This window comes from Bactrocera oleae, chromosome X, assembly GCF_042242935.1.
Source record: "Bactrocera oleae isolate idBacOlea1 chromosome X, idBacOlea1, whole genome shotgun sequence".
In the NCBI taxonomy this organism is placed as follows: Eukaryota; Metazoa; Arthropoda; class Insecta; order Diptera; family Tephritidae; genus Bactrocera; species Bactrocera oleae.
The window spans coordinates 32,498,977-32,523,833 of record NC_091541.1 but is presented as its reverse complement, the minus strand read 5'-3'; the positions used below and the strand labels follow the sequence as shown (position 1 = coordinate 32,523,833).

Genomic DNA, 24,857 nt, shown 5'->3' with positions numbered 1-24,857 from the left:
ACGTAAGGAGGCCATAGCGAACTCATTAATTTAAACATTTGTTTTTTTACATACCATGATCTCAAAAACTAAATAGATTTGGAGTTATTTACTGCATTATATTAACAGTTGATTGTACCCGAAATGTCTTTAAAAATTTTTTATTAATAAAATTCTTATTATTAATGAACCATTGTTCTTACTTTTAATCAATATTATTAGATACAAAAGGATAGCTGAATTTGCAAATAAAACCAAATAAAAATAGGAAAAAAAGTTAAATTTTGCTGCACCGAAGCTAAAATACCCTTCACAAATAAAAAAGTTTTCATACAAGAACTTGATTTTGATTAATCAGCCGGTTTGTATATCAGCCATATGCTATATACATATATCTGAAAAAATCTGCTGCTTTTAACGTTTTGAAATGGCTGCTTGAGTGATTTCCAAAGATTCTGGGAGCTCTTCTTGTGTTTGGCAACAATCTTTATCGAGTAATGCTTCAAGTTCTTCATCTTTTGATCGTGCAAACCACTTTTGACATGTTCGCTCTGCTAGGGATTTTCACCATAAATATACATATTGAAATCGATCGATAAATTGTCAAAAGTTCCATAAATAGGCAAATAGAGATTCTCGTACAAACTGCATAAAGACAAATATACCGGCAATTGTGTGGGTTATCTTATTAAAATTAGTTGAACAAATGAACAACAGTCCAGACTTCTACAAGCCACAATATAGTGTCGACCATTCGATTCACTTTAAATTAGTTAATGTGTTCGATATTTTAATAAAATTATGCGGATATGTTTTCATTGCGACAATGTCGTTTAGCGCCAAAAATTAATGAAATCAGCTCAGTCCTTGATCCCATAATCATAATTAGAATGTTGAATGAACAAAAAATTGTGATTATACACCAATAACATTATATCAGATATTTATTTACGTTTTTATTATTTTCGAGTCAACTATAAAGCAATTGTATTAACTTTGGTATAGCGTGAAGTTATTCTTTAATTACTTATACAGTTATTTATAAATAATCTATGAATATTTGTATGTAATCGAGTAATTGAGTTTAGTAGTCACTCACAGAGATATCTAAGAAATTATCTAATAGATCTTCCCGATTGTTATCCATGCTGCGTAGATATTGAAATGCTTCTTCAATGCCGTCAATGTATGGACGTATACTGTCAATCGCCAGTAATTGCTGATTATTTTGCTCTGAATTTATATTGTTATTGCCATTAGTCGTAACTTGTGGCGTCACTGTAGTCGTTGCTGGTGTAGTTAGAGAAGGAGCGAGTGGGTATTGTAATCCATACGGCTGCAACAGTTTTTCAACGACAACGTTTGGCATTATTGAGTGGGATATTAAAACGTTTTTTTCTTCCTCGACGCTGTTAATAAAGAATGATGGAACATATTTGCTCGTAGATGCAGAATATGGAATAAATGGTGTAAATGTAGTTGTTGTATTAGTATGATGATGGTCTGCACTCCATTGACAATTTGACCTGGGTTTTGAAGATTTTTCGGATAATCCATCTTTATCCACATATGAGGTTACATTCCCGCTTATGGTTCGTATTTCGTCGCCCTTTATGCAGATCTGCAAAAATATAAGTGTATGATAAGCTCTAACTGTGTATATAAAAATAAAAAAACCTATTATTTTTGGTGGTATTTGATTATATGGGATCGCTTAAGTTAGCAGATTTGTTACCCCCATTTTTTTTATCACGTTAAGATCTTTTAATATAGTTATTTTTATACCCTGAACAGGGTTTATTAAGTTTACTACGAAGCTTGTAACACCCAGAAGTAAACGTCGGAGATCCTATAAAATGTATATATAAATGATAGTCATGACGAGTTGAGTAGATAAAGCCATGTCCGTTTGTCTGTATATACGCGAACTAGTCCCTCAGCATTTGAGATATCGATCTGAAAGTTTGCAAACGTCCTTTTCTCTCCAAGAAGCTGCTGATATCGAACCACTGTAGCCTATAGCTGAAATACAAACTGAACAATCGTAATCAAGTGCTTGTATGGAAAACTTTTTTATTTGACGAAATGTCTTCAAATTTTGCATAGATTTGCAACGCTTGAATCTACGATTATATTGTTCAGAGCTGACCACTATAGCACATAACTGCCATGCAAAATGATCGATAAAAATTTGGTCCTTGTATTGAAAACTTTTTAATGTGACAATATATCTTCACGAAACAATCTCCAAACAAATTGAGCGCTCAAAATCAAGTCCATGTATGGAAAACATTTTATTGGAAAGATATCTGCTCGAAATTTTGCATAGATTTGTGTCCAGGACGCTACAATCTCCCAACAAATTGTTCAGATCGGATCCTTAAAGCACATAGATGTCATACAAATTGATCGCTCAAAATCAAGTATTTGTATGGAAAACTTTTTATTCGAAAGATATCTTCACGAAATTTTATATAGATTTTTGCTCAGGACGCTACAATCTTCGAACAAATTGTTCAGATCTGACACCTATAGCAGATACCTGTCATATAAATTTATCGATAAAAAAACAAAATAAAGATATTCATAAATAATATTTTTTCCTTATTAAGTAACATTAATTCGACTTGATTGATGTTTATGCCAAGCAATAGCTAGAAAGAGTCCGTTGGATGCAAACCGTTAATCGGTCACGTTTTCAGATTTAATTCTACTATAAAAAATGCACTTGTGAAGAGTGCTGCTAGTGCTGCTCTAACTTTTGATCACTTTGTCACGGTGGCGCTCAAATATATATACTATGTATATAATATTTGCGTTTCTGTACCACTGAAAAAAGTTACAAACATACAAACACAGCATGTAAATAAAAGCGATTAAAAATGCATACATATACCGGCGAATTTGAATTTCATAGTGGACGTTGTCAGGATAGCTGATAAGTCCTAATTTAATAAGCTTAGCACCATACTTTAGCATGTACAATATAGCTATAAACTAAACTATTAAGTTGTTGCATTTAACAATAACACCGACCAGTTAAATAACGGTAGTAGTAACTTACGAAATTCTGCTGTAGTTTATGTGTTTTGTCATCAGTGCATTCGCCATTAATGAAACAATTAATAGATCCCGTTGAAGCAGCGAAATTGGAAATGTTCCCGTATTTTTCGGTGGGTGTACTAATTATAATTGTGCCGAGCTGATATTGTTGTTGCTTACTATTCTGCAGTAATTCAATAGTCTGGGGGCTATTATCATTAGGTACACTATTAATTGCCGTAGGGGTTTCTTCTGCCATACTAGTAATAAATATTTCATGCTCCTGTTGCGACTGTTGGCAACAGCTGACCACATCGATGTCTTGTTGAATGTCGAGATCGTCAAGCAACAAATGCCCATCAGTTGCGTGGTCGGCCTCAAGAGCGCTGTAAGTTTGTTGTTGAGCACAATCACTATAATAGCTTCCAGTTTGTATTTTTTGTAATTCATTATATGATATATTTATCGGACTTTGCTGATTAAGCACCACTATAGCTTTTGTTTCCTGTGTAGTATTACTTTTATTTGTGCTTAAAGGATGTTTTGGCAATTTTTGCGGTTGATGTTGATGTTGCAATTGTCTAATTTTATGCTGTGCATTTTTTCTGTTCCTTATACGCTTCCTATCACATTTACGAGGATCAACACCCAGTTCCCAATAACCACCTTTACCTTTCTCAAATTTTTTACGGTCAACTTTACGAAAGCACTGATGCAGTGATAAATTATGCCTTATGGAATTCTAAAATACATTGTATTTATAAATAATATAAATTTAGATATCAACGTATAAACGAGTATAAATTACTTACATTCCATTTTTTTCTAACGCGAAAAAAGGCAAACTTTTTTTCTATCCAAGAACATATTTGTTGTAACGTCACTCGCCCATTTTCCAACATTGCCATACCGATTATATGAGAGTAATTAAATGGCGGCTTTTCTGTTGTGTCCGTTTGATAGTTAATTGCCGATTTCTGATATTCTACAAATACTCTGTAGTAAAATTAAAAAAATAATTAAAATTAATCACATATCCAAACCTTCTACGATACTTTTGATTCACAAAAACAATTAATCATAAGAATAGAAGGTTTATATGTTTATAAGACCTTAGATATTGTACATATGTATATACAGTAGGGTAAATAAAAAAAAATCGTTTTTTTTTTTTCGCTTCGTATTCTGAAAAATTGGTTGATAGACACCTCTAAGAAAGGTCCTCGAAGTGTGAGCTCTTAATTGAAACGGGAAGGTCCTCCGCATTACGGCTTTTCTTTTTTTTTTATTATTAGATAGAAAAATTCGTATCTCGCTTCCAACTGCTTAAAAAAATATCTCGTTTCATTGATTTTGTAGGAAATTTAATTCTCTATAAATTTGTCTTTCACGATTTTTTCGTAAACTTTACGTTTAAAATATATTGAGGGTTGAATTTTGATTATTGTAAAGCTAGTTTGTTTTTTACTTTATAACTCATAGAAAACACATCGTTACTGCTCTACAAAAATGTTTTTTTTTTGTTTCCCTTTGATAGGCATTGATGTTTGATGATGAATATCTCGTAAACGCTTAATTTAATCGAAAAACTATACAAACCATTTTTGTAGAGCAGAAAATTTCCTACAAGACTATAATTTTGCAAAAATGATGTTTTGTCATCTAATATATAAAATTCTTGTGTCACGGTGTTTATAGCCAAAATTCTCCGAAACGGCTGGACCGATTTTAATGAAATTTGGTTTGGTATTTTCACAAATGAAACAGTTATAATGCGTTATAAATCTACCAAAAACTACGCTCAACGAATTTTTTGAGTTGTTCAATCGAGCGAATGTTTTTGGTGCCTTTGCACAAACAATTTTATTCAAAAATTACACGCCATTGGACCAATCGAAAAACAGGATGCCCCAGTTTAATCAAATAAAATAATTTGGGTCGTGTATACACTGAGTGCTTTAATCTGCGACAGTTGCTAGTTAAAGTCACCAGGCCATTAACATTTCAAGATATAAAGTAATCGTAAAGTAGTCACCATCGGAGGACAATTCTGAAGAGTTTTAGTCCTGGATGAGCGGTAGAAGTGGAAGACATTGTTGATCCACCAGTATCAGCACCCTTCACAGGACTTAAACCGATTTTCTAAGTACAAAGAAGCGAAGTTGCAATAACTTTTCGATGGTGAGGAAATCGGTGATTGTTCGCCCGATTAGTTTTAGGTGATACAAACAACCGTTAGGTGAACAAAACTATTATACTATGTAGCAACATGTTGAGAGTATAAAAAGGGGCGTAGCAGGATACGCCTTACTAACTGTAAGTATTATAAAGATAAAGAAGATAGATGACATGGTACGTGAAAAATTCGGATAAATCATGAACTATTGCTCGAAAAGTCCGGCAAATTCAGAAAAATTCGCCTATCTGGCAGCGCTGTATAAAAAATCGCACTCCAAAACTGTTAATATAACGCATGTATTATATTTGTGTAGGCATGAGCTATGCTTATTATAGTTACGTTAAGATCGTTTCCATAATATTGCCGTTTTATACAATTTGTGGGGTTGTTATTTAGGAAATTTTAGCTTCAAACGGTCAATCAAAGCGTAATCGCGCTGGTTTTCGCTTCTATGGTTAAATATTAAATAAATCACCGAAAGCAAAAGCGATGGAGGATATAGAAACATGAAATTTAAATCGCGAAGAACTTCATTTATGAAGTGATCAAAGACGGTCGTTATAAAGGCGTTTAAATCGATTTTGAAAAATACGAATATATGGTAAAAAGAAAATTCCTAAGCGCCGTCTGTATTCTTAGAAAAGCCTACTTGAAAAAATGTTTCTCCCCCCAATCCAAAACCACACTCGCTGGAAGGTGTTAAAAGAGCGGCCCTTTTTGGTATCTGTGATGCTCTAAAGACAACACCACAATCCCACTCAATGCAATTCTACACGTAGCACCTCTGGACATAGCTGGCAGGTGTATCGCGGCGATGTTGTGGAGCTGCTAGAAAAAAAGGTGTGGGCCGTTCCCACGAGAGTCGGGTCTACGTAAACGGAAATTTTCTGCTACTACAACAACAACTATAACAGGTGGAGTGAGCTTTGTGACGAATGAAACGAAGGTTAGGGAAAGCTGGGAAGAGGAGTCTTCTTTCGGCTCTCAATTAACCGTAGCCTTAGACTACCAGGTCACTACAGTGTCTTTAAAGCGGAAGTTGGTGCCATTAAGGTAGTATTAGATGTACGTGAAAACTCCTTTCCATAAAAATAAAATCCTAGCAACACGGATTTAATTTGCAAAACGACACATTGACTGGTCACAAGGGGCTGGGCATAAGGGCATAACTTTCTTACTAGGCCGTAGGATCAACACACTCTATCAAGGATATCATGGATCGGATAGGTTATGTCAAAATTACGCAGACCATGCTGCCCTACGCTAGCGATAAAACGCCATTGATTTGGGTCTTCCAGCAAGATAATTATCGAAACCATACAAGCGAAATAGCAAAGGGGTTTGCTATTAACGCCATAAGAGTGATTGAATGGGCCATTCTCATTGTTGGCACTTCAGGAAATCTTTGAGTACGAAAATGCCTTCCAAATCTGTTGCAAAACTACCACATTTTCTTATCATCAAAACATTGGGTTTTATTTAATTTGGAGAAATATGTACATACAAATAAACCTTAAAGGTCCATCAAATTTAGTTACATGCACTTCCTTTTCTTCCAGCCAATCGAATACGTATATTTTAACCACTCCCTACGAAATTTATGCTCTGAAGGTCAAACGAGCAAAGATTGTCAAGTTGTTAAAATGACATGTCGCAAATGTTAATGTGTTCATTTACTTGACCTCGATATCATTTTGTTCGCTTTTAGTGGAATTAGTGACTGCCGTTCCGTCATTCCGTACCAGAGATCTGCAATGAGTACTAATATATTTAGTGCACTTAAGTCATGAGTTATAAAAATTGGTGCAAATGAGTACTCTTACTAATATAAAATATGGCAAATTTATTCCCATACAAACAAAAAAAAAAAACTCATTGTGTTTCTACACTTATATGTGCCGCCAATTTTTGCCTCTCTCGAGTGTAAACTAACAATTTAATTTTACTCACTTGTTCATAAGAGAGGATGCAGATAAATTTTAATGAGTTCAGTATTACTTTGATCATGCTGTGTGCTTTTACAAGTATATGTACAAATGTGTAAATGCCGTGTTGTGCTCTTGCATTGCTGCACTTTTTGCCTAAATTTTTGTTGATATACACAGATGCAGATGGAGAAAAGTATTCTTGAATTCAAATAAGACTGTGTGTGAGAAGCAAAACAAATAACAATAAAGCAGAATTAAAAAGACCATACGAACGAAATGTTAGATAAATTGAGGAGAAAATACAATGAGTATCGATCCAGAAAATGTGGCGGTTCGGCCAGCGTATACTATTTGATATATGCACCATGTGCATTGGATTTGCCAATGGATGTCATGCGAGTAGGAGTGACCGGTGGCTATTATTCGATATTTTTGTAACGATTTATGTGCTACAAGAAGTAGAAATAAGGGGTTAGACTTTAACCGTTAGAGGTATTCAGAATTTTAACTTATAAATAAAGTATTTTTTTATATATAAAGTATAATATTTTAGAAATATATAAAAAGTTTGAAGTAAATTCGGTAAATACTTTTCAAGTTATTGCATAATTAGTAAAGGGTTCTCGGGCGGTCTGGAATGTTCGTGTAAAACATCAAATGGTGTTTTGGCACACTGCAGAAGTTGGTAGTGCAGATGAGCGGAGTAGGACTTTTACGTCGCTCGCCAATATTTGAAGGAACCTAAAGTATTGAACTCAATCTTCGCACAACCCTACTTGTTCTTTATAAAATTTATTATACATACACGTATCAACTAGTACCAAAAAAAATTTTTGGTTTCGAAGAATTACAAATAAAATATTTAAATCATACTTTTATAAATAAATTCTGTATAATATACCTCTTCTGATTAGATTATAAATACCTTTTAACTTTTTCTAGAAATATTTCAAAGCGCTCGACTGGGGTAGCTCGTTTTATTTGTAGTTTTAATTGCTGCTGTTGAAAGTGCATGCCTTTAGACGATTTTCTACATGATTTTTCAATGGATTTACCTATCCAATTTCGTTTAGCTATACTTTTTTCACTGTCGCTGCTTGAAGTATGTTCTTTTTGTTGCTTATCAAACTCATTAAACAGTGTTCTATTACTGGTTGCTGTCACATTATGATCATTATTCATAACATCATTGCATTTGTCGTTGGAATTGTTTTTATTCTTAAACATACTTGTTTTATCATACGCTCCTTGTTGTCCTTCACTTACTCCGTGAGAGTATTTTATGTTGTGTCGATTACTCATTTCATCGCCGTCCAAATTAACCTGTTGCACGTTCTTTGTCCAATTAAAATTTTGATTCCGTAACTCCATTAACCAAGATAAGCTGGTAAGGTCACGCTCATCATCGGATTCATTTATATTACCATTATTGATTAAAGCCATTGTGCTATTTATGCAATTATTGCTTTAAAAATACCTGAAATAATACAAGTTCTTATTATCCATAAATTTAGTCCTTTGTTACTTGTTATAATCTACATTGATAAATGTTTACTCTCACGCGACAGCTCACAGTATGAACCTATTTTCCAATTTCAGAGGTTTGGTCATAATAATAACATGAGATAATATTATATAAAATCGTTATGTAAACAAATGCGTTAAAATCCCAATTTTTATACTCTCGCAACATGTGTTACAGGGACTAATAAATTCGTTCCCCGAAGGGTTTATGCTAAAAACCACATGTGAATCGGTTGTAAAAAATGGATATTTTCGATTCTGGCTTATAGTCAAAAATTAATGAAATCGGTGCTTGATTTTGCCGTCGTATACCTTTTCCTGTTGGTTCAAGCTGGTCGAGTAGTTCCTGGCTCATGAAATTTCACTTAAAATTGTGTAGCTCCCAATTTTTATGATTCGGACGTTTTCTTTAGGTAAGTCACTTCTAATTGTCAACTTCATTTTAACACTGTAGCAATGCTAGAGAGAAATGTTCCCCGAGGTATAAATGATATACATAGTTTTAGTAATTTGGGGAATATATATAGTAAACTCAAATGTTCCTCCATACTATAATTCAATGAGATAGCTTGTTATTCACAAAATGTTTCAAATATTCATTAACTTATTTTGGTTCTTTTACAATCTGATTTTTTTTAAGACTGAAGCCAGCACAATAGAAATGTGTTTTAACATAAAAGCCATCTCTTGGTACCTTACAACGAGAAAACATGTATGTATTTTCTCGGATCTTTAAGATATTTTCTATTGGGTACTGTGGTAAGTAGACACATTACCATTCCCTTAAAGATATTTGTTTGTTTGTTTATCAGTAACTACCCGGAAGTTTTGTTACCACCAATTGGATTATTGCAAACGAGCCGTTTTCAGATTGGTAGTAAAATATATCAATGTCAGGATTGCGTTTATATTGAAGTTAAACCTACAAATATTAAATAGTCAGTCAAATGTGTTAAACAGAGACAAACACATTCGTTTTTCGTTTACCTTATTCATATTGTAGTGTTAAAGCAGCAAAAAAATGCGCATGCGTTGGTTAAGATATATGGTAATTACTTCAAACTAAAACCGTTATGCAGAGGGTAAATTAAATGCGAATGGACTTGTCCATCTATGTACGTGTATTTGCATATTGAGTATATAAGCAAGAATAAACAGTGGCGTAGCAGATGCCAGGGATGGAATTTCACAATTTTTAAGTGTGGCAAATTCGGTCCAAAAAATGTGCGAAAATGTAGTGAGAGATTCGAAATTGTTGAAATTCGAATAAATTTTCTAAAAAAAAGAATAGTATTTTTTTTTTACAAACAATTCATTAACAAAACAAAAAAGGAGTAAACGTATTTTTAATACGTATATATTAATTTGATTATAATACATAACATGTATTACAACTTGTACATGTGCACTTGTATACATAAATTAACAAATAAGTCACCTAAACTTAATTATAAGTTACATCAAGCTTTCTCCATAAGTTAATTCTCACCTATCTATAGCCAAATAATGGTCAACAAGTAATGAAGGGCTAAGCTCGGGAGTAACCGAACATTTCCTACACTTGTAACTTGCAAGTATCAAAGCCGGCGAATTAGTTTCAGGTGTTGACAAAAGCTTTATGTTAAAAATTGTTGCGAAAGAATTCAACATTCATTATTCGACGAAATTGTGAAGGGATCAAAGTCCTGTTAAACGCTGAACCACATAGTTTTTAGGAAAACTTGTCCACTTAATTTCATTAAAATATCACACATTTTGACCAACCTATACGGTTTAAAAAACTGTAGGCGGTCATAAATCACTATATAGAGTGTATTGGGAGCAGAAAAGATCTGAGCTGATTATACTCAATATTAAAATTGCTCAAATATACTTGGAAAAATATTTCCAAGCAATTTCATAAGCCAATAGGTATGACACGATTTTTAAATGTCGTATCGCCCATTTGTAATATGTCGTGATCTGTAATTAAATTTTTCATTGTATTCAGTAATGTTTACAATTTCATCATGGAAAAATACGTAAGAACAACGTTTACAAATTATTAAATTTTTTTAACAAAATAATCGTTCCCCAATTGCAACTCTTAAATAAACAAAACTGTCGATTCTGTTGCGAAGAAAATCCACAAATTATTCATGAACAACCATTACATTCACCTAAATTGACACTTGGTGTGGTTTTTGGTCTGGTGGAATCATCGGTCCGTACTTCTTTCGAAATTAAGCTGGTGACACCGTTATTGTCAATGGAAGCGATATAGATCGATGATAACCAACTTTTTATGGCCGTAATTGGAAGAAGTTGATATTAAGAACATCTGGTTCCAACAAGATGGGGCTACGGGCCACACAGCACGTGCAATAACCGAATTATTGCGAGCAAAGTTTGGAGATTCGATAATTTCAACATTGGTCAATAAACCAGACTCTCTTAAAGCTTTAGGAGTCAATATTGAACGTGCTATTCATGACATATGACTTGATTTAGTGGTAAATTACTCTTAAATTGAGTTCATCGATTTCGTTCCTGCAAAAGAAGTTGTGGGGGCCATTTGAATGATGTTATATACAGAACTCAATTGTATCGATTGTACTGCATAATAAATAAAAAACATTTGAATTTCCTTAGCATTTGGTGTTTTTTTTTTTTGTAATTCATTTCACTCTTATTGGAAAACCCTTTATAGTACTCACACACTGACCGATATATAGGTTGGTTGAAACGTTTTTGCTCTCACCAAGAAATAGCACTTCTAGCTCCAAATTTTTCCTCAAGTTGGTACATCTGTCTTAAGAACACATGCAAAGGTACAAGCCATTCTGTCCATTAATTCTTTGTTTACAAGCCATTTGAAGTTGAGGTGTCAGAGTATTCTTTTTAATATGGAAAAAATTGAATATCGAGCAGTGATTAGATTATTTGTTTTGAAAGGTTTAAAAGCAAAGGCAATTTATGAACAATTGTTTGAAGTCTGTAAGGAGTCTTCACCTTCAAAACGCATCGTTGAATTTTTAATAATAATAATAACCCAACGATTACCCTCCTCCCGCCCAACCGACGCGAGGGGCTCAATCCGCATACGTGCGGAATTAGCCGAGTCAAAAAGGCAAGAGAGTTTTTTAAGTGTTGAGATCTAAAACTGCTCAGCTACAGAAACAAAAATTTCAACAGCTAAGATTTATAGTTACGATATAATAAATTGTTACATTTTCATTTATTAAGAGAAAACAATAAAGTATTTTTAATTTTGAAAAGTGAGTCAGATAAGTCAAATGTGCTGGAATGAGAATTAAAATCATCCATTCACAGATCTACAACATGCAATCGAATATAATAATTGTGGTATACTATAATTTTCATGTGAAGTTCTGTCAACTAATCAGTTATCCCCGCCAAGTGTCTCCCGTTGTCACTTCTCAACCAGCCAACATCACGGAGTATGGATGAAAACGAAGCCAGCTTCCTTTTTCACAATCTTAATACAGTGTTCCTTCATTTTATTTTTGTTTTATTTGAGCCACGATCATAGCAGTGACTGTTATACTTATAATTTTGCAGCTTATAAGTTAATTTAATTCTCATAGTGAACTTAGCATTATTTCTTTGTTTATCTCGAACAGACGAGCGGCAAACGCGCATTTTTCCCGAACGAAATAACAATTGATCTTGCTATAAATCCACACTATTTTACTTGGGCTCAACCGAAAAAATGGATATTCTGGTGCATTCAAATTAAATAATTTGGGTCGTGTACATACATACAGTCGATCCAAGGCAGATTGAGTGATGTAATCTGCGACTGTTAATGTTACCGGACCAATGTCATTTTAAGATATACTCGCACGTAAAGAAATGGACAACAGTATTCAACCTATATTGATGCATGCCTTGCACTAGACTTGCTAGAAGATGACAATCATTGGGACAGTATGCTTGCCGAAGCAGCATTTAACTCCAAATTCGTCTACTATTTGCTATAGTCCTGACGACATGTTTGCTGGTCCGATCAAAAATTTTGTTTGAAAATCACAAAGATTCGATGACCAATAATATATTCGGCCCTATTTCCGTTGTCGTTTCCAAGTTGTTGCATTGTTGCTTCGTTTCTATATTCGTATGGAGTATATAATAACCCAACGATTACACTCCTCCCGCACAACCGACGCGAGTGTTTTTTAAGTGTTGAGATCTAAAACTGCTCAGCTACAGAAACAAAAATTTCAACGGCTAAGATTAATAGTTACGATATAATAAATTGTTACATTTTCATGTATTAAGAGAAAACTATAAAATCTTTTTAATTTTGAAAAGAGAGTCAGATAAGTCAAATGTGCTGGAATGAGAATTAAAATCATGACATGGTAAACCTAAAATCATGACATGGTAAAATTAGTTCAAAATTTGATCTACAGGATTTTAACAGTAAAGGTCTAAACTGCCTCAAAAAGCGAACCAGGATATTAAATTTAATTTCAGACAGGAGAAAAGAACTGCAAACTGTTCCATTTAAGATTTTCACTAAGAATATTATGCCAAGCATTTCCCTACGACTAGAAAGTGTAAGTAGATTAACAAGTTTTAAACGACTAGTGTATGGAGGTAGACTTACCCTAGAATCCCATCGGAAATGCGCTAAGGCGAAAAGTAAAAACTGTTTTTGAACAAACTCTAACTTGTCAGAATGGATTTGGTAGCTAGGGTCCATACAACAGAGCCATATTCCAATATAGGTCTAACCAAAGTTGTATAAAGTGTTTTAGTAATATACGGATCTCTAAATTCTTTAGACTAACGTTTAACAAAACTGAGGACAGCTTTTGATTTCAAGGCCATGGTATCAATATAAAGACAAAAATTAAGCTTAGGGTCCATATTAACTCCCAAATCAAAATAGTTAAAAACTTGCTCCATACTGACTAATTTGCGGAACACCTGAAGAAACATTAAGCGTATCTGAAGGAGTATCCTCAAATATCACTCGTTGTGTTCTATTATAAAGATAGGAAGCTACCCATTGAAGAAATCTTGGCTCAAAGCCCAGCAGATCAAGTTTATGTATGAGAATCGAGAGATTTACTCTATCGAAAGCTTTGCTAAAGTCTGTGTATATAACATCCGTATGCTTATGTTCCCTTAAACCCAATGACACATGGTTTACAAATTCAAGCAAGTTTGTTAGAGTCGATTTCCCTTTACGAAGGTTATATGGTCAGTGATAATAGCTTCAAAAAGTTTAGGTATAACTGATAGTTTTGTGATACCTCTATAGTTTTCAATGTTGGATCTAAATCCACTTTTATGCAAAGGAATTATAAATGACTGTTTCCATATTGAAGGAAATATTCCGTGTTTAATAGAGGAATTAAATATCCTTGTCAAAGGCAAGTAAATATATTTGGCACTATTTTTTAGGAAGCATGAGGGTATCATGTCTGGGCCGTAACTAAAAGATGGTTTTAACTTATTTAAATTAAGTAGGACGTCTTCTTCAGAAATAATTGGAGCGGTAATTAAATTATCCAAACATAGCACGTGCTGATCAGAAAAAGTTTTGGAAGAATTATTACAGTAGTTTGACTTGAAAAACTCTGCAAACATATTGGATATAAATAATATCATTGTCACTTGAAATGATAGATTTTGGATTACTTACAATATTCTTTTTTACTTTATTTAAGTAATTATTATAACATTTGTTTAGGTCAAAATATTTTCGACGCAATACAAAATATTTAGAATAGTCAACAAGTGAACCGTTTTTTTTTTTAATGTTTAAAGGCTCGAGTTTTTCCGGTTTTTAATTTATATAACTCTTTCGAAAACCACGGACTTATACTTTTACTTTTATTAACAATTACTATTGGAACATATTTTTCAATAATTTCATAATAATGTTATTAAAATGAGAGACCATGTTATTGTAGAAAGTTCTGTATTTAACTTTTTAAAATTAGTATTTGCAAAGTTAAACCGAGTATAGAAGCACGAAGTTTCATGGTTATTATCCCGTTCATTGCCTATGATTACGACAGATATTTCCAAAGCAGGATGATACGAGTCCTCAGCTAGAACAAGAGGATTACTCTGAATATCGGAACACTTTGAAGAGGTACCAACGTATACTAAATCTAAGCATTTACCAAATTTATTCGGAATCAAATTAATTTGGTTCAGACCCAACTCGGACATTTTTTCGAAAAACTCATTAAAACATGACCGATTGCAAATCGGTACGATATAGTCATCGAAAGCTTTTCACGATTTCCTAATACGATTATTGAATCCGCATTATTTTCCATCGAAGTAGCACTATTTATTAAAGAAGCATGCTGCATGTATACAGATAAGTCCGTATATATAAGGTATAATAAGATAAATGTGAGGTTTTAATCATGTTTCTGTAAATCCAATTAGATGGAAATTAAAATTGGAACTGTTTAAATACAAGTCGGTTAAATTTGTAGTAAGACCTCTAACATTTTGATAATAAATGCTTAGCGAATTTCTACCAATCAGTTTTTTATATCGGTGGTTGCTTTTGGTAATCTAGCAATGTTTTCTTTAGTATGACTTCGCGTACAAAAGCCCCAGGTGGCCAGAATGAACTATCTAAGATCTTTTTGAATGTTTCAAGAGATACGTCTATTTTAAATGATGATATACTTCTATCATAATTGCAGTTAAATTTACGGATATTGATATCTTCAATTTTTAACGTGACGAAATGTAAGACTTAATGTCCTCCACCAAGGTATCTTTGGCAAGTCTGGAAATAAATATAGACTTTTTTGATGGAATAACTACCAAATTTTTAACAGATGCTACTAAGTTATTAGGGGGAGCCTCTGTAATTGTGAGACACTTATTACTATTAGATAGAGCTTTTGGGTAATTGAGCTCTTTGGAAGTTGACGGCTTATCACCTTGAGGGCAAGGAGAAGAGAGATTTATTAGGTCAATGGGTGGAGACGTTCTCTACTGTACAGAGGAACTAAGTGTTACTTCATCGGAAGAACGTTTACGCTTAGGAGCAGGTTTGGAGGATTCGTGAGTATTATTCAGGCACTTAAAAGATTCGAACAATTTTTCGTAGTGCCTAAATTTTTCCGTGAAGGTTACAAGATCTCGACCGATTTCGTTAAAGCCATTGCGTATCTCGTAATAAACTTTAAATAGATCGATTTCACTAGATCTACAATTTAAACAGGACCAACGCAATCCCTAAGATTCTACCTTTCAGTCCAGCACATTTAATATGTCATGTTTATTATCAGGTTTGGCACCCAGCGACTACTACCCATTCAGAAATCTGAAACAAGAGCTTCCGGAAAGACATTATAGGGATGGCATAAAATTATTGGAGGATCATCAGAATAAGTGTATTGAAGTTAAGGGAGATTATATTGAATAACAAAATATATTTCGTACCAAAAACTGTATTTTTTCATTTCAAACGGAGAAACTTTTCAACCATCCTGTAAGCGGCATAAGGTTTTTAGAATAAAATATACCATTACTATTTGTAGTATATGGAAGTTGCGGTTATTCGTCGATCAATTCACATATATATATAAAGAAAAATGGAATTTCGAAAATCTTTATAATATGTAAAGGGAGCTAAGGAAATTATTTGATCCGATTCAACCCATTTTTGACATACAGACATACAATTATCAGAAAAGGATTCTCTCCCGATACATTCATTGATGCTTGATTTGTATACTAGAAAGTGAAAGAATCAGATGGAATTAAAAATTATGTTATATGGGAAGTAGGCGTTTTACTCTATAGCAACACATTGTAAGAGTATAAAAAAATACGTACATCGTAGAAATACCCACATTTTTACATTTATCCATCTAATAGGCGCACTTGTGGCTTTACTATTTGTCAATTAATTTTTTTCTGATTCCGAAGTTACCTTCACTATTATTAAAAATTGTATATGTGCTGTCATACTGTATAGTTTTCAAAATATGGTATTCTTTAAGTCGCAAATAAAAATTTTACAAGGAAAGGAGTTTTAGATATACATACATATGTATGTATGTATATATTTTCGTCTTTCGTCATATAGTGCCAAAAAGTAGTCGATTGATATGTATACATACATACTCGTACATTTATAGGTAAATAAATCTACACAAATTGTGGTTACACCAAACACTAACGAATACCGTAAGCCCTTCCAGAAGTGAAACGAGTCCACTTACTAACTATCTTTATCATTTAAAATTGATGTCTGCTTTCTATGTGGCAAGTAAAGAATAGAGGGTATATTTTGTACAAAAATACCTGTACGAGTACATTAATTACAGCTAAAATTATTTTAGTGTTTGACATATTGTAACATTTGAACATCGTTTAATTATGACATTTACTCCATTCTAATTCAAGAGATTAGAACTAAATATGATTAACTGAAATAGTAAACATAAAATACTATAATAAAAAATGTTCCAACTTATAGAAACTTATAGTTATGCTAATTTTATTTGATGTTTACCTATTTTCAGGCCGGACAAGAGGGGCGCGGTCTGGAATTATTTTCCCACCGCACCACTGCCATGCCCACAAAACGACATTAATCGGAAACCCATAAATTGTTATAGCAAAGCCGCAAATTAAGATACAAAACCGTAATTTGATACCATGAATTGCAATGAGGTTTGAAAAGTTGTTTAAAGTGGGCGTGGCGCTGCCCCCTAATATGTTTAATGTATATATCTTCCAAACTATTCAAGCTACATCATATCAATTTGCACAGGGCATATAATTTTGACACAACTTGTGACAGCATAAAAATAGGTGAAATCGGATGATAACCACGCCCTCTCCCCATTAACGGTTTTGTTAAAAACTACTAAAACTGCGATAAATCAACAACGAAATGCGTCAGAGACATTAAATCTTACATTTGAGATGACACAAAAGGACTTTATATAGCAGCATGTGTCAAAACTCGACAATGGGTGTGGCACGGCTCACAGGGTGAAATCCCATATCTCCGAACATACTCCACCAATTTCAACCAAATTTAGTACATAAGACTATTACATTCCCATGTTACAGTGCGAAAATAGACAGTAACCACGCCTACTTGCCATATAACACAACTTTAAATTCCATTTGATATTTTGACTACCTAGCATACAAATCAAGCAATAACTAATATATCGGAATAAAAATTTGCACGCATATTTTCTTTAAGGTATGCCAAGTCAGGTCTTCAAGCCCCCAGATGCCAGAAAGACCGCGGAGCTAATGGCTGACTTTTTGCGGAAAATATCGGTCAATTTGTGAGATATATAATTTAAAATCAGTGAAAATGTTTCTTTGATATAATATTATAAAATGGGTTGAATCGGATCAATACTTCCCTTAGCCTCCATATACCTAACTTAAAGCTTTTTGAACTTCCAATTGACTTTACGCCACACATATCGGTCAATGTGGGAGTTATTTTAATGTAATTAATAAAGCGTGTTTTTATAATAACAATGTATCTTTGTGCCTAAAATGGATAAAATCGGGCGAAAACTTACCTTAGGCCCATATAACTGATATTCATGATTTTGAAACGTCCGGCTGACCTTACTCCATGTATATGTTTATTTTTATTTATTATACAAGGGACAATTCAAAAGTTCCAGGACTTTTTAAACAACGCGGCTTCTAGTGGCGCCATCTGTCTAAAATTGTTGTCCCTCAATTGTGTATTCTTCAGTGTTGTCGTATAAAATTTATATAACAGCTGACTTGTATATAGGCTGAGATATCGCGCTACATGTGACATTACATTTGTAGTGTCGGTCGGAAAATGAGCATCGAACAAAGAGCCAACATTAAGTTTTGTTTTAAACTTGGTAAACCTTTTACCAAAACTCATCAAATGATGAAACAAGTTTATGGCGATGATTGTCTATCCCGTAGCCGTATTCACGAGTGGTTTAAACGTTTTCAAGAGGGACGGGAGGATTTGGAAGACGACGAACGTTCGGGTCGGCCAAAAGATGTTGTGAACGAAAAAAACACGGAATTTGTGCGTGAATTCATTAAAAAAGAGCCGAAATCATCGCTTAAATATGTGGAATCGGAATTATCAATATCCGCAGCGTCGATTTAGCGTAATTTGACAGAAAATTTGGGCCTCAGAAAGGTTTGTGCTCGATTTGACCCGCACACTTTGAAACAACACGAAAAAGACTTCTGAGGTCAACATTCAAGAGACATCATTAAAGAGGCCAAAAAGGACCCAAACTTTTTGTATTCGCCTGATATGGCACCCTGCGATTTGTATTTGTTCGGAAAACTACATTTGGGCATGAAAGGAAACCGCTATGCTGACGTTGATGCCATCCTCAACACTATACCGGCAAATAACCTAAAAAAGTCATTCGATAACCTTCTTGAACGTGCAACACGTTGTATTCAGGCGGAACGAGACTATTTTGAAGGCGACCAATAAATTAAAAAAAAAAAACAAATAATATTCGTTTTTTAATAAAAGGCCTGAAACTTTTGAATTGCTCCTTGTATAAAATTCTCATGTCACATTGTTTGTTGCCAAACTCCTCCGAAACGGCGGGACCGATTTTGATTAAATTTGGTGAGCTAATCAGGATTGGTCTGAGAATCGGCCAACATCTATTTTTGGTATCACTAAATATTAACGGTGGTCGACCCCAAATATAACTTATTTTTTTCTTTTTGGACACAATTTTTTTTATTACCTCACGATTCAGCATTGAAAAATACATACAGTTGCAATTTTTAACACCTATACGATCAACCCTTGAGTTTTAATCGCGATTTTCATCCAGGAGCAATCGAATATAATAATGGTAATATACTATAATTTCCATGTAATATAGTTAGTTCTATCAACCAACCAGTTATCCCCGCCGGGTGTCTCCCGTTGTCACTTTTTAACCAGCAAACATTACGGAGTAGGAATGAAAATAAGTCGGCTTATATTATTCTCATTAAGTCAAGTTAATGCCATTCTCATAGCGATTTTAACATTATTTCTTTGTCTATCTCGAAAACGGTGAAAAAGTGACCATCAGTGGGACAGTATACTTGCTGAACCAGAATTCTACTGCACAGGAACACAAATTCATCTATTATTTGCTATAGTATGAACGAGATGTTTCCCGGCCCAATCATAAATGGTGTGGGATAATCACAAAGATTCGATGACTGATGATATATTGTATCGACATCATAGTAGGTGCAACGATCTAACGATATCATTCGGCGACTCAGTTTACAATGAAGCAATGATTTCTATGAGGATCATTCCATTGTCATTGCGAATTTACTAATCAGTAATTTCGGTATGAGTTCACCAAATCGAAGTGCATCTGAATTAATCAGATATAAATGGTGAAATTAAGTATGATACTGTCATATCCTTTCACTACTAAATGATGAATAAAAAAACATTTTACGACCGCATTATGTTGGCAGTTTTGACAAGTACTGTTTTGTTTTTCTTTTTTAGCTATTACATAGCTTCTATCGCAGGCTTTGAGTTTGGGGAATGATAGAAGAAATTTCGTAACGGAAATTAACCTTATGCGCTCAGTGTTTGCATACTTTTAGGCGTATCGTATTTCTCATATCTCAAGCGGATCAAATCAATTGAAGAGACAGCAGGAAATAGTGGATATACAAAACTAAGAAATATGTAAATAAATAAATAATAAATTTGTTTATATTTCTTGCTCATACGCGAAGACGTGGCATTTTTTTTAGAAATAAAATACTATGAAAAATACAAAAGGACCAATGAGGATTAGTCATAAAAAAATCATGGGCAACATTTTTAAAGCCACTATTTTGAGTGGAAAATTTCAAGGTGAAGTTGTACTTCTGCCACGGATTCCAATGATTCCTTCAGATTCGCCGTTACCATTTCAACATTTACAATTACCCATCTACTTGCCATTTGCGATGACTATTAATAAGGCACAAGGTCAAACAATGACGATTTGTGGATTAGATTCAGAAAATCCGTGCTTTTCTCACGGCCAATTATACGTTGCGTGCTCTAGAGTAGAAAAACCATCGAATTTATTTGTTAATACCTTTCAAGGATTAACCAAAAAAATTGCACATCCTATGGCATTACGATAACTTAAGTTTTTGTAGATAATTAACTCTAAGTATAAATACCCGTTATAAAATAGATTCAACCTTTTCGCTATCAATTAAAACGACTTCAAGTTTTCATTCAATTCAATACAGCTTCTACAATTAACATCTCTGAAAGCATTCTAATATACATATTGACACGCTATCAATTGGTCGGATTGTGATAAATATATATGAATGACGTTAGATATTGTAGTAAGTTTCTAATAAAAATTTTCATCAAAACGGTCTAATTGTAACAGCTAATTTCAAAAAGTTTACATTTAAGACATGGGACAGGACAACGTCTGTCGGGCTTCTAGTATGTATGTGAATATGTACACTAATTGATTCATGCGAAATGTTTATGTATTATATATGAACGCAGATTTTGCGAGCCATGGACAAATATTTTTGAATTGAAAATATTTTTAATCGACAAGAACTATGTTGACATTTTTGTAAATTTTTCCTGTTTTTGCGGGTTTGCGGGGTTGACACTTTTCCCTTCCAGAAGGAACGTCAGAAAGTTGTTCAATTTATGATCTTTAACTTTTACCATCGTTGCGAAAAGGGGCTTGTAGGCAATCGCATGTTCGGAGAGTACGCGTAAATTTATATATAAACTGTTTTAAATATATATAAACAAAGTGCATTTATTAGTGAAGAATGTGATGAAAAAATAATGAAAGAAAATAAGTGAGTACTCAATTTACATACATTTTATTATTATCACAAATGCAGGTGAATTTCGATGATCAAACTCTTAATATCATTCTTTTTGTTCAAAATTTTTTATTGAATAACCATAAAGTGGGTCTATTTGGCACAATTTTATACAAGAATCTTATCTAGAATGTTTCCTATTTAAGTAGCAAATCCTTTTTAATTTTTTTTTAGTAAGTTAACCGGTTCAGCATCTACCTTAGTTTTCTCTTGTCTAAGAGTTAACGGAGAATTTATATAGTTTTTTATTTAGATGTCTCAAATAGCTATAGGATTGGAGCTATTTGGACTCTTCATGTTGTTTTATGGTTAAAGGCGTGTTTTGGAAAGAAATATTGAATATTGCGGCCCAGGGTTTATTTGAGACACTTCCAAACATAATCCAAAGGTGCGTTCGAAAACACAAGTAACATTCAATGTTTTTGAACTTGAATTAATATCAAAGAAAAAAAAGACTGCATAAAAAATAAATAAATAATTGTAATAAAATTGCATAAGTTGATAAAAAATTCTGTGTAATAGCTTTACCGTGGCAGTCCCCGAGTGCCACACGTACTTTTTTTATGGAACATGGTAGAACTTGCAAAACATTCCTTATTTCGCTACTTCTTACTGAGATACGAACACGAAATGGCATCGCAATGGCCGTTGCATCACCTGGCATTGCAGCAACTTTATTAGATGTAGGCAGAACAGCTCATTTCACATATAAGCCATTACACAATCAAAATAACCCAGATGCAGTTTGCAACATAAAAAAACAATTGTCATTTGGGATGAATGCACTATGGCACATAAACTTTCGCTTGATGCGAAAAAATATATAAAAAACAACGACAAACTACAAGTTGCGTTCCAAAGTAAACAGGACTTTAAAAAAAAAAGACAGAACAAATGGTTTTATCGGCAAAATCAATTAATTTTATTCAAAATAGTCTCCTTCTGCTTAAATACAGTTTTTTGCACGGTCCAAAAGCAATGTCGAACGAGTGTTTTAGCTCGTTGCCCGAATACGGCGCACCAAACGCTTCAAAACTCCAAGGTAGAATACCGCATTAACGTTTTGGCCGAGTGGAACAAATTCTTTGTGGACAATACCCTTGGAACCATAAAAACAATTCAGCATTGTCTTCACTTTTGACTTCTCCAGGCGCGATTTTTTGGGTTTTGGCTCGTCCGGCGCCTTCCATTCAGCACTCTGGCATTTCGTTTCGGAATCATATTGAAAACAATGCTACGAGATAGGCAATCATCAGGCAATTTTAAAACAAAATTTAATGTTGGCTCTTTGTTCGAAGCTCATTTTCGCACCGATGACAAAAACATACTGACACTTAAAATGCAATAACTTCACTTCCAATAGATGAAATGTCATGCAATTTTTACTGGAAGTCGATAATGTTTGTTTATTTTTTACTTTGGAACGCACCTTGTATTTGGCGGCACTCTGTAACTCCTTTCAGGTGATTTCAGACAGACACTTACCGTTATTCCACGTTCAATGTACGCTAATGAAACCAACGCTTGCTTAAAGTCATTGCGACTGTGGCGTAATGTTCAAAAAATACAACTGAGAGTGAACATGGTCGTTTATAGGCTGCATGATTTATCTGCCGAAAGTTTCTCAAAAATTGTTTGATATTGGCAATAGAAAACTATCTGTACATGAAAATATTGGATGCATAAAATTACTGACTGATTTCTGCACAATTACCAACTCAGACAAGTAAGGAAGCTAAGTTCGAATGTAACCGAACATTTTATACTCTCGCAAAGTCAAATGGTATACTCGTTTGAGATTTCTTTGTGGATTGACTGATATTTTCGGTAGAAGGTCAACTATAGGCACTGGGGTCCACATATTTAGTACTTAGGGGCTTGAACAGTTTTGGTTCGATTTAGACAATTTTTGGTCACAAGGTGGCATACTTTAAGCGTATTATTCACGCAAAGTTTTACTCCCATATAATCATTGTTGCTTGATTTGCATAGTGGAAAGTGAAAGAATCAGATGGAATTGAAAATGGTGTTATATGGGAAATAGGCGTGGTTGTAGTCCGATTTCGCCCATTTTCGCACTATAACATAGAAATATGATAAGAACGTTATGCACCAAATTTTGTTGAAATCGAGTAAGCAGATCCCAAGATATGGGGTTTCACTTAAAAGTGGGCTGTGCCACGCCCACTGTCTAATTTTGAACGCGGTTCCTATAATGTCATCTCATACCATCCCAGAGATAACATTTAATGTCTCTGGCGTGTTTAGTGCTTGGTTTATCGCGCTTTTAGTATTTTTTAACAGTACCGTTATATGGGGAGTGGGCGGGCTTGTCACCCGATTTCAACCATTTTCACACTGTAGGTAGAGGTTCTAAATTTTCTTCCAGTGAATTTTGTTATTATAGCATTAGCGGTTTAGGAGATATGCACATTAAACCTATTAGGGGCGGGACCATGCCCACTTTAAAAAAAATTTTAACTGCAGATTCCCCTCCTTAATGTGATCCTGTGTACCAAATAACAGTCTTGTATCTTATTGCAGAGCTTAGTTATGGCAATTTATTTGTTTTTGATTAATGGCGTTTTGTGGGCGTGGCAGTGGTCCGATTACGCCCATCTGCAATACCAACCGTCCCACGGTACCCAGGAACATGTCTACCAAGTTTCATAAAGATATTTATATATACATAACCCTTTATCTAACTCGATTAGTTTTAGGTGATACAAACAACCGTTAGGGGAACAAAACTGTTATACTCTGTAGCAACTGGTTGCGAGAGTATAAAAATACTCTCATCGACAATATAGGTATTGTATTTCCCAGTATTCATAAATAATCTAAAAATCTTGAATGGCTGGCAGAAAGAGCTATTTTGCCAGCGAAAAATGTGGATGTCAATGGATTAAATTCAATGATACAACAGTTATTGCCAGGGGACTAAGAATATAAATAATAGTACAATAATAATTATAACAATATTTTATTCAGAAGGAGACGTTATAAAATGGGTGCACAACGCCAGTCCGAAGGCTCTTTAATGCCTACTTTAATATTGTTGCGCCAACATCACCAGCAACGTCTACATCAACAACGGCAAAAAACAACAACAGCGGAACTGTAGACACTGCGTGACCCGCTCTTGATAAACAGAAGCCGAAGTCGGCAAAGATACTACCTAAAAGCCCAACGATAGCAATCAACATACAACCACCCAGCAATAAATCGCCCAATCAAAAATTCTAACCGTAACAAAATGCAATTGAGTGCAGCTAGTGATAAAATTAAAGAACCCTCAAGTAGCAACAGATTTGTTTTACAAAGTGAAGACAATAATG

The 24,857-nt window shown here is 34.0% G+C and overlaps 1 protein-coding gene across 1 annotated transcript in view; it reads right to left on the bottom strand.

Annotated features, from left to right (window-relative positions):
- Positions 1 to 24,857, bottom strand: part of LOC106623596 (uncharacterized) — a 33,541-nt gene continuing 8,684 nt past the window's right edge. The window contains exons 2-5 of the mRNA XM_036367253.2: positions 8,054 to 8,605; positions 3,834 to 4,017; positions 3,044 to 3,763; positions 1 to 1,600 (exon numbers count right to left, since the gene is read on the bottom strand). Of these exons, the coding sequence (XP_036223146.1) occupies positions 1,064 to 1,600; positions 3,044 to 3,763; positions 3,834 to 4,017; positions 8,054 to 8,571 (1,959 nt within the window). The 5' untranslated portion in view covers positions 8,572 to 8,605 and the 3' untranslated portion in view covers positions 1 to 1,063. The remainder of the gene's footprint in view (positions 1,601 to 3,043; positions 3,764 to 3,833; positions 4,018 to 8,053; positions 8,606 to 24,857) is intronic.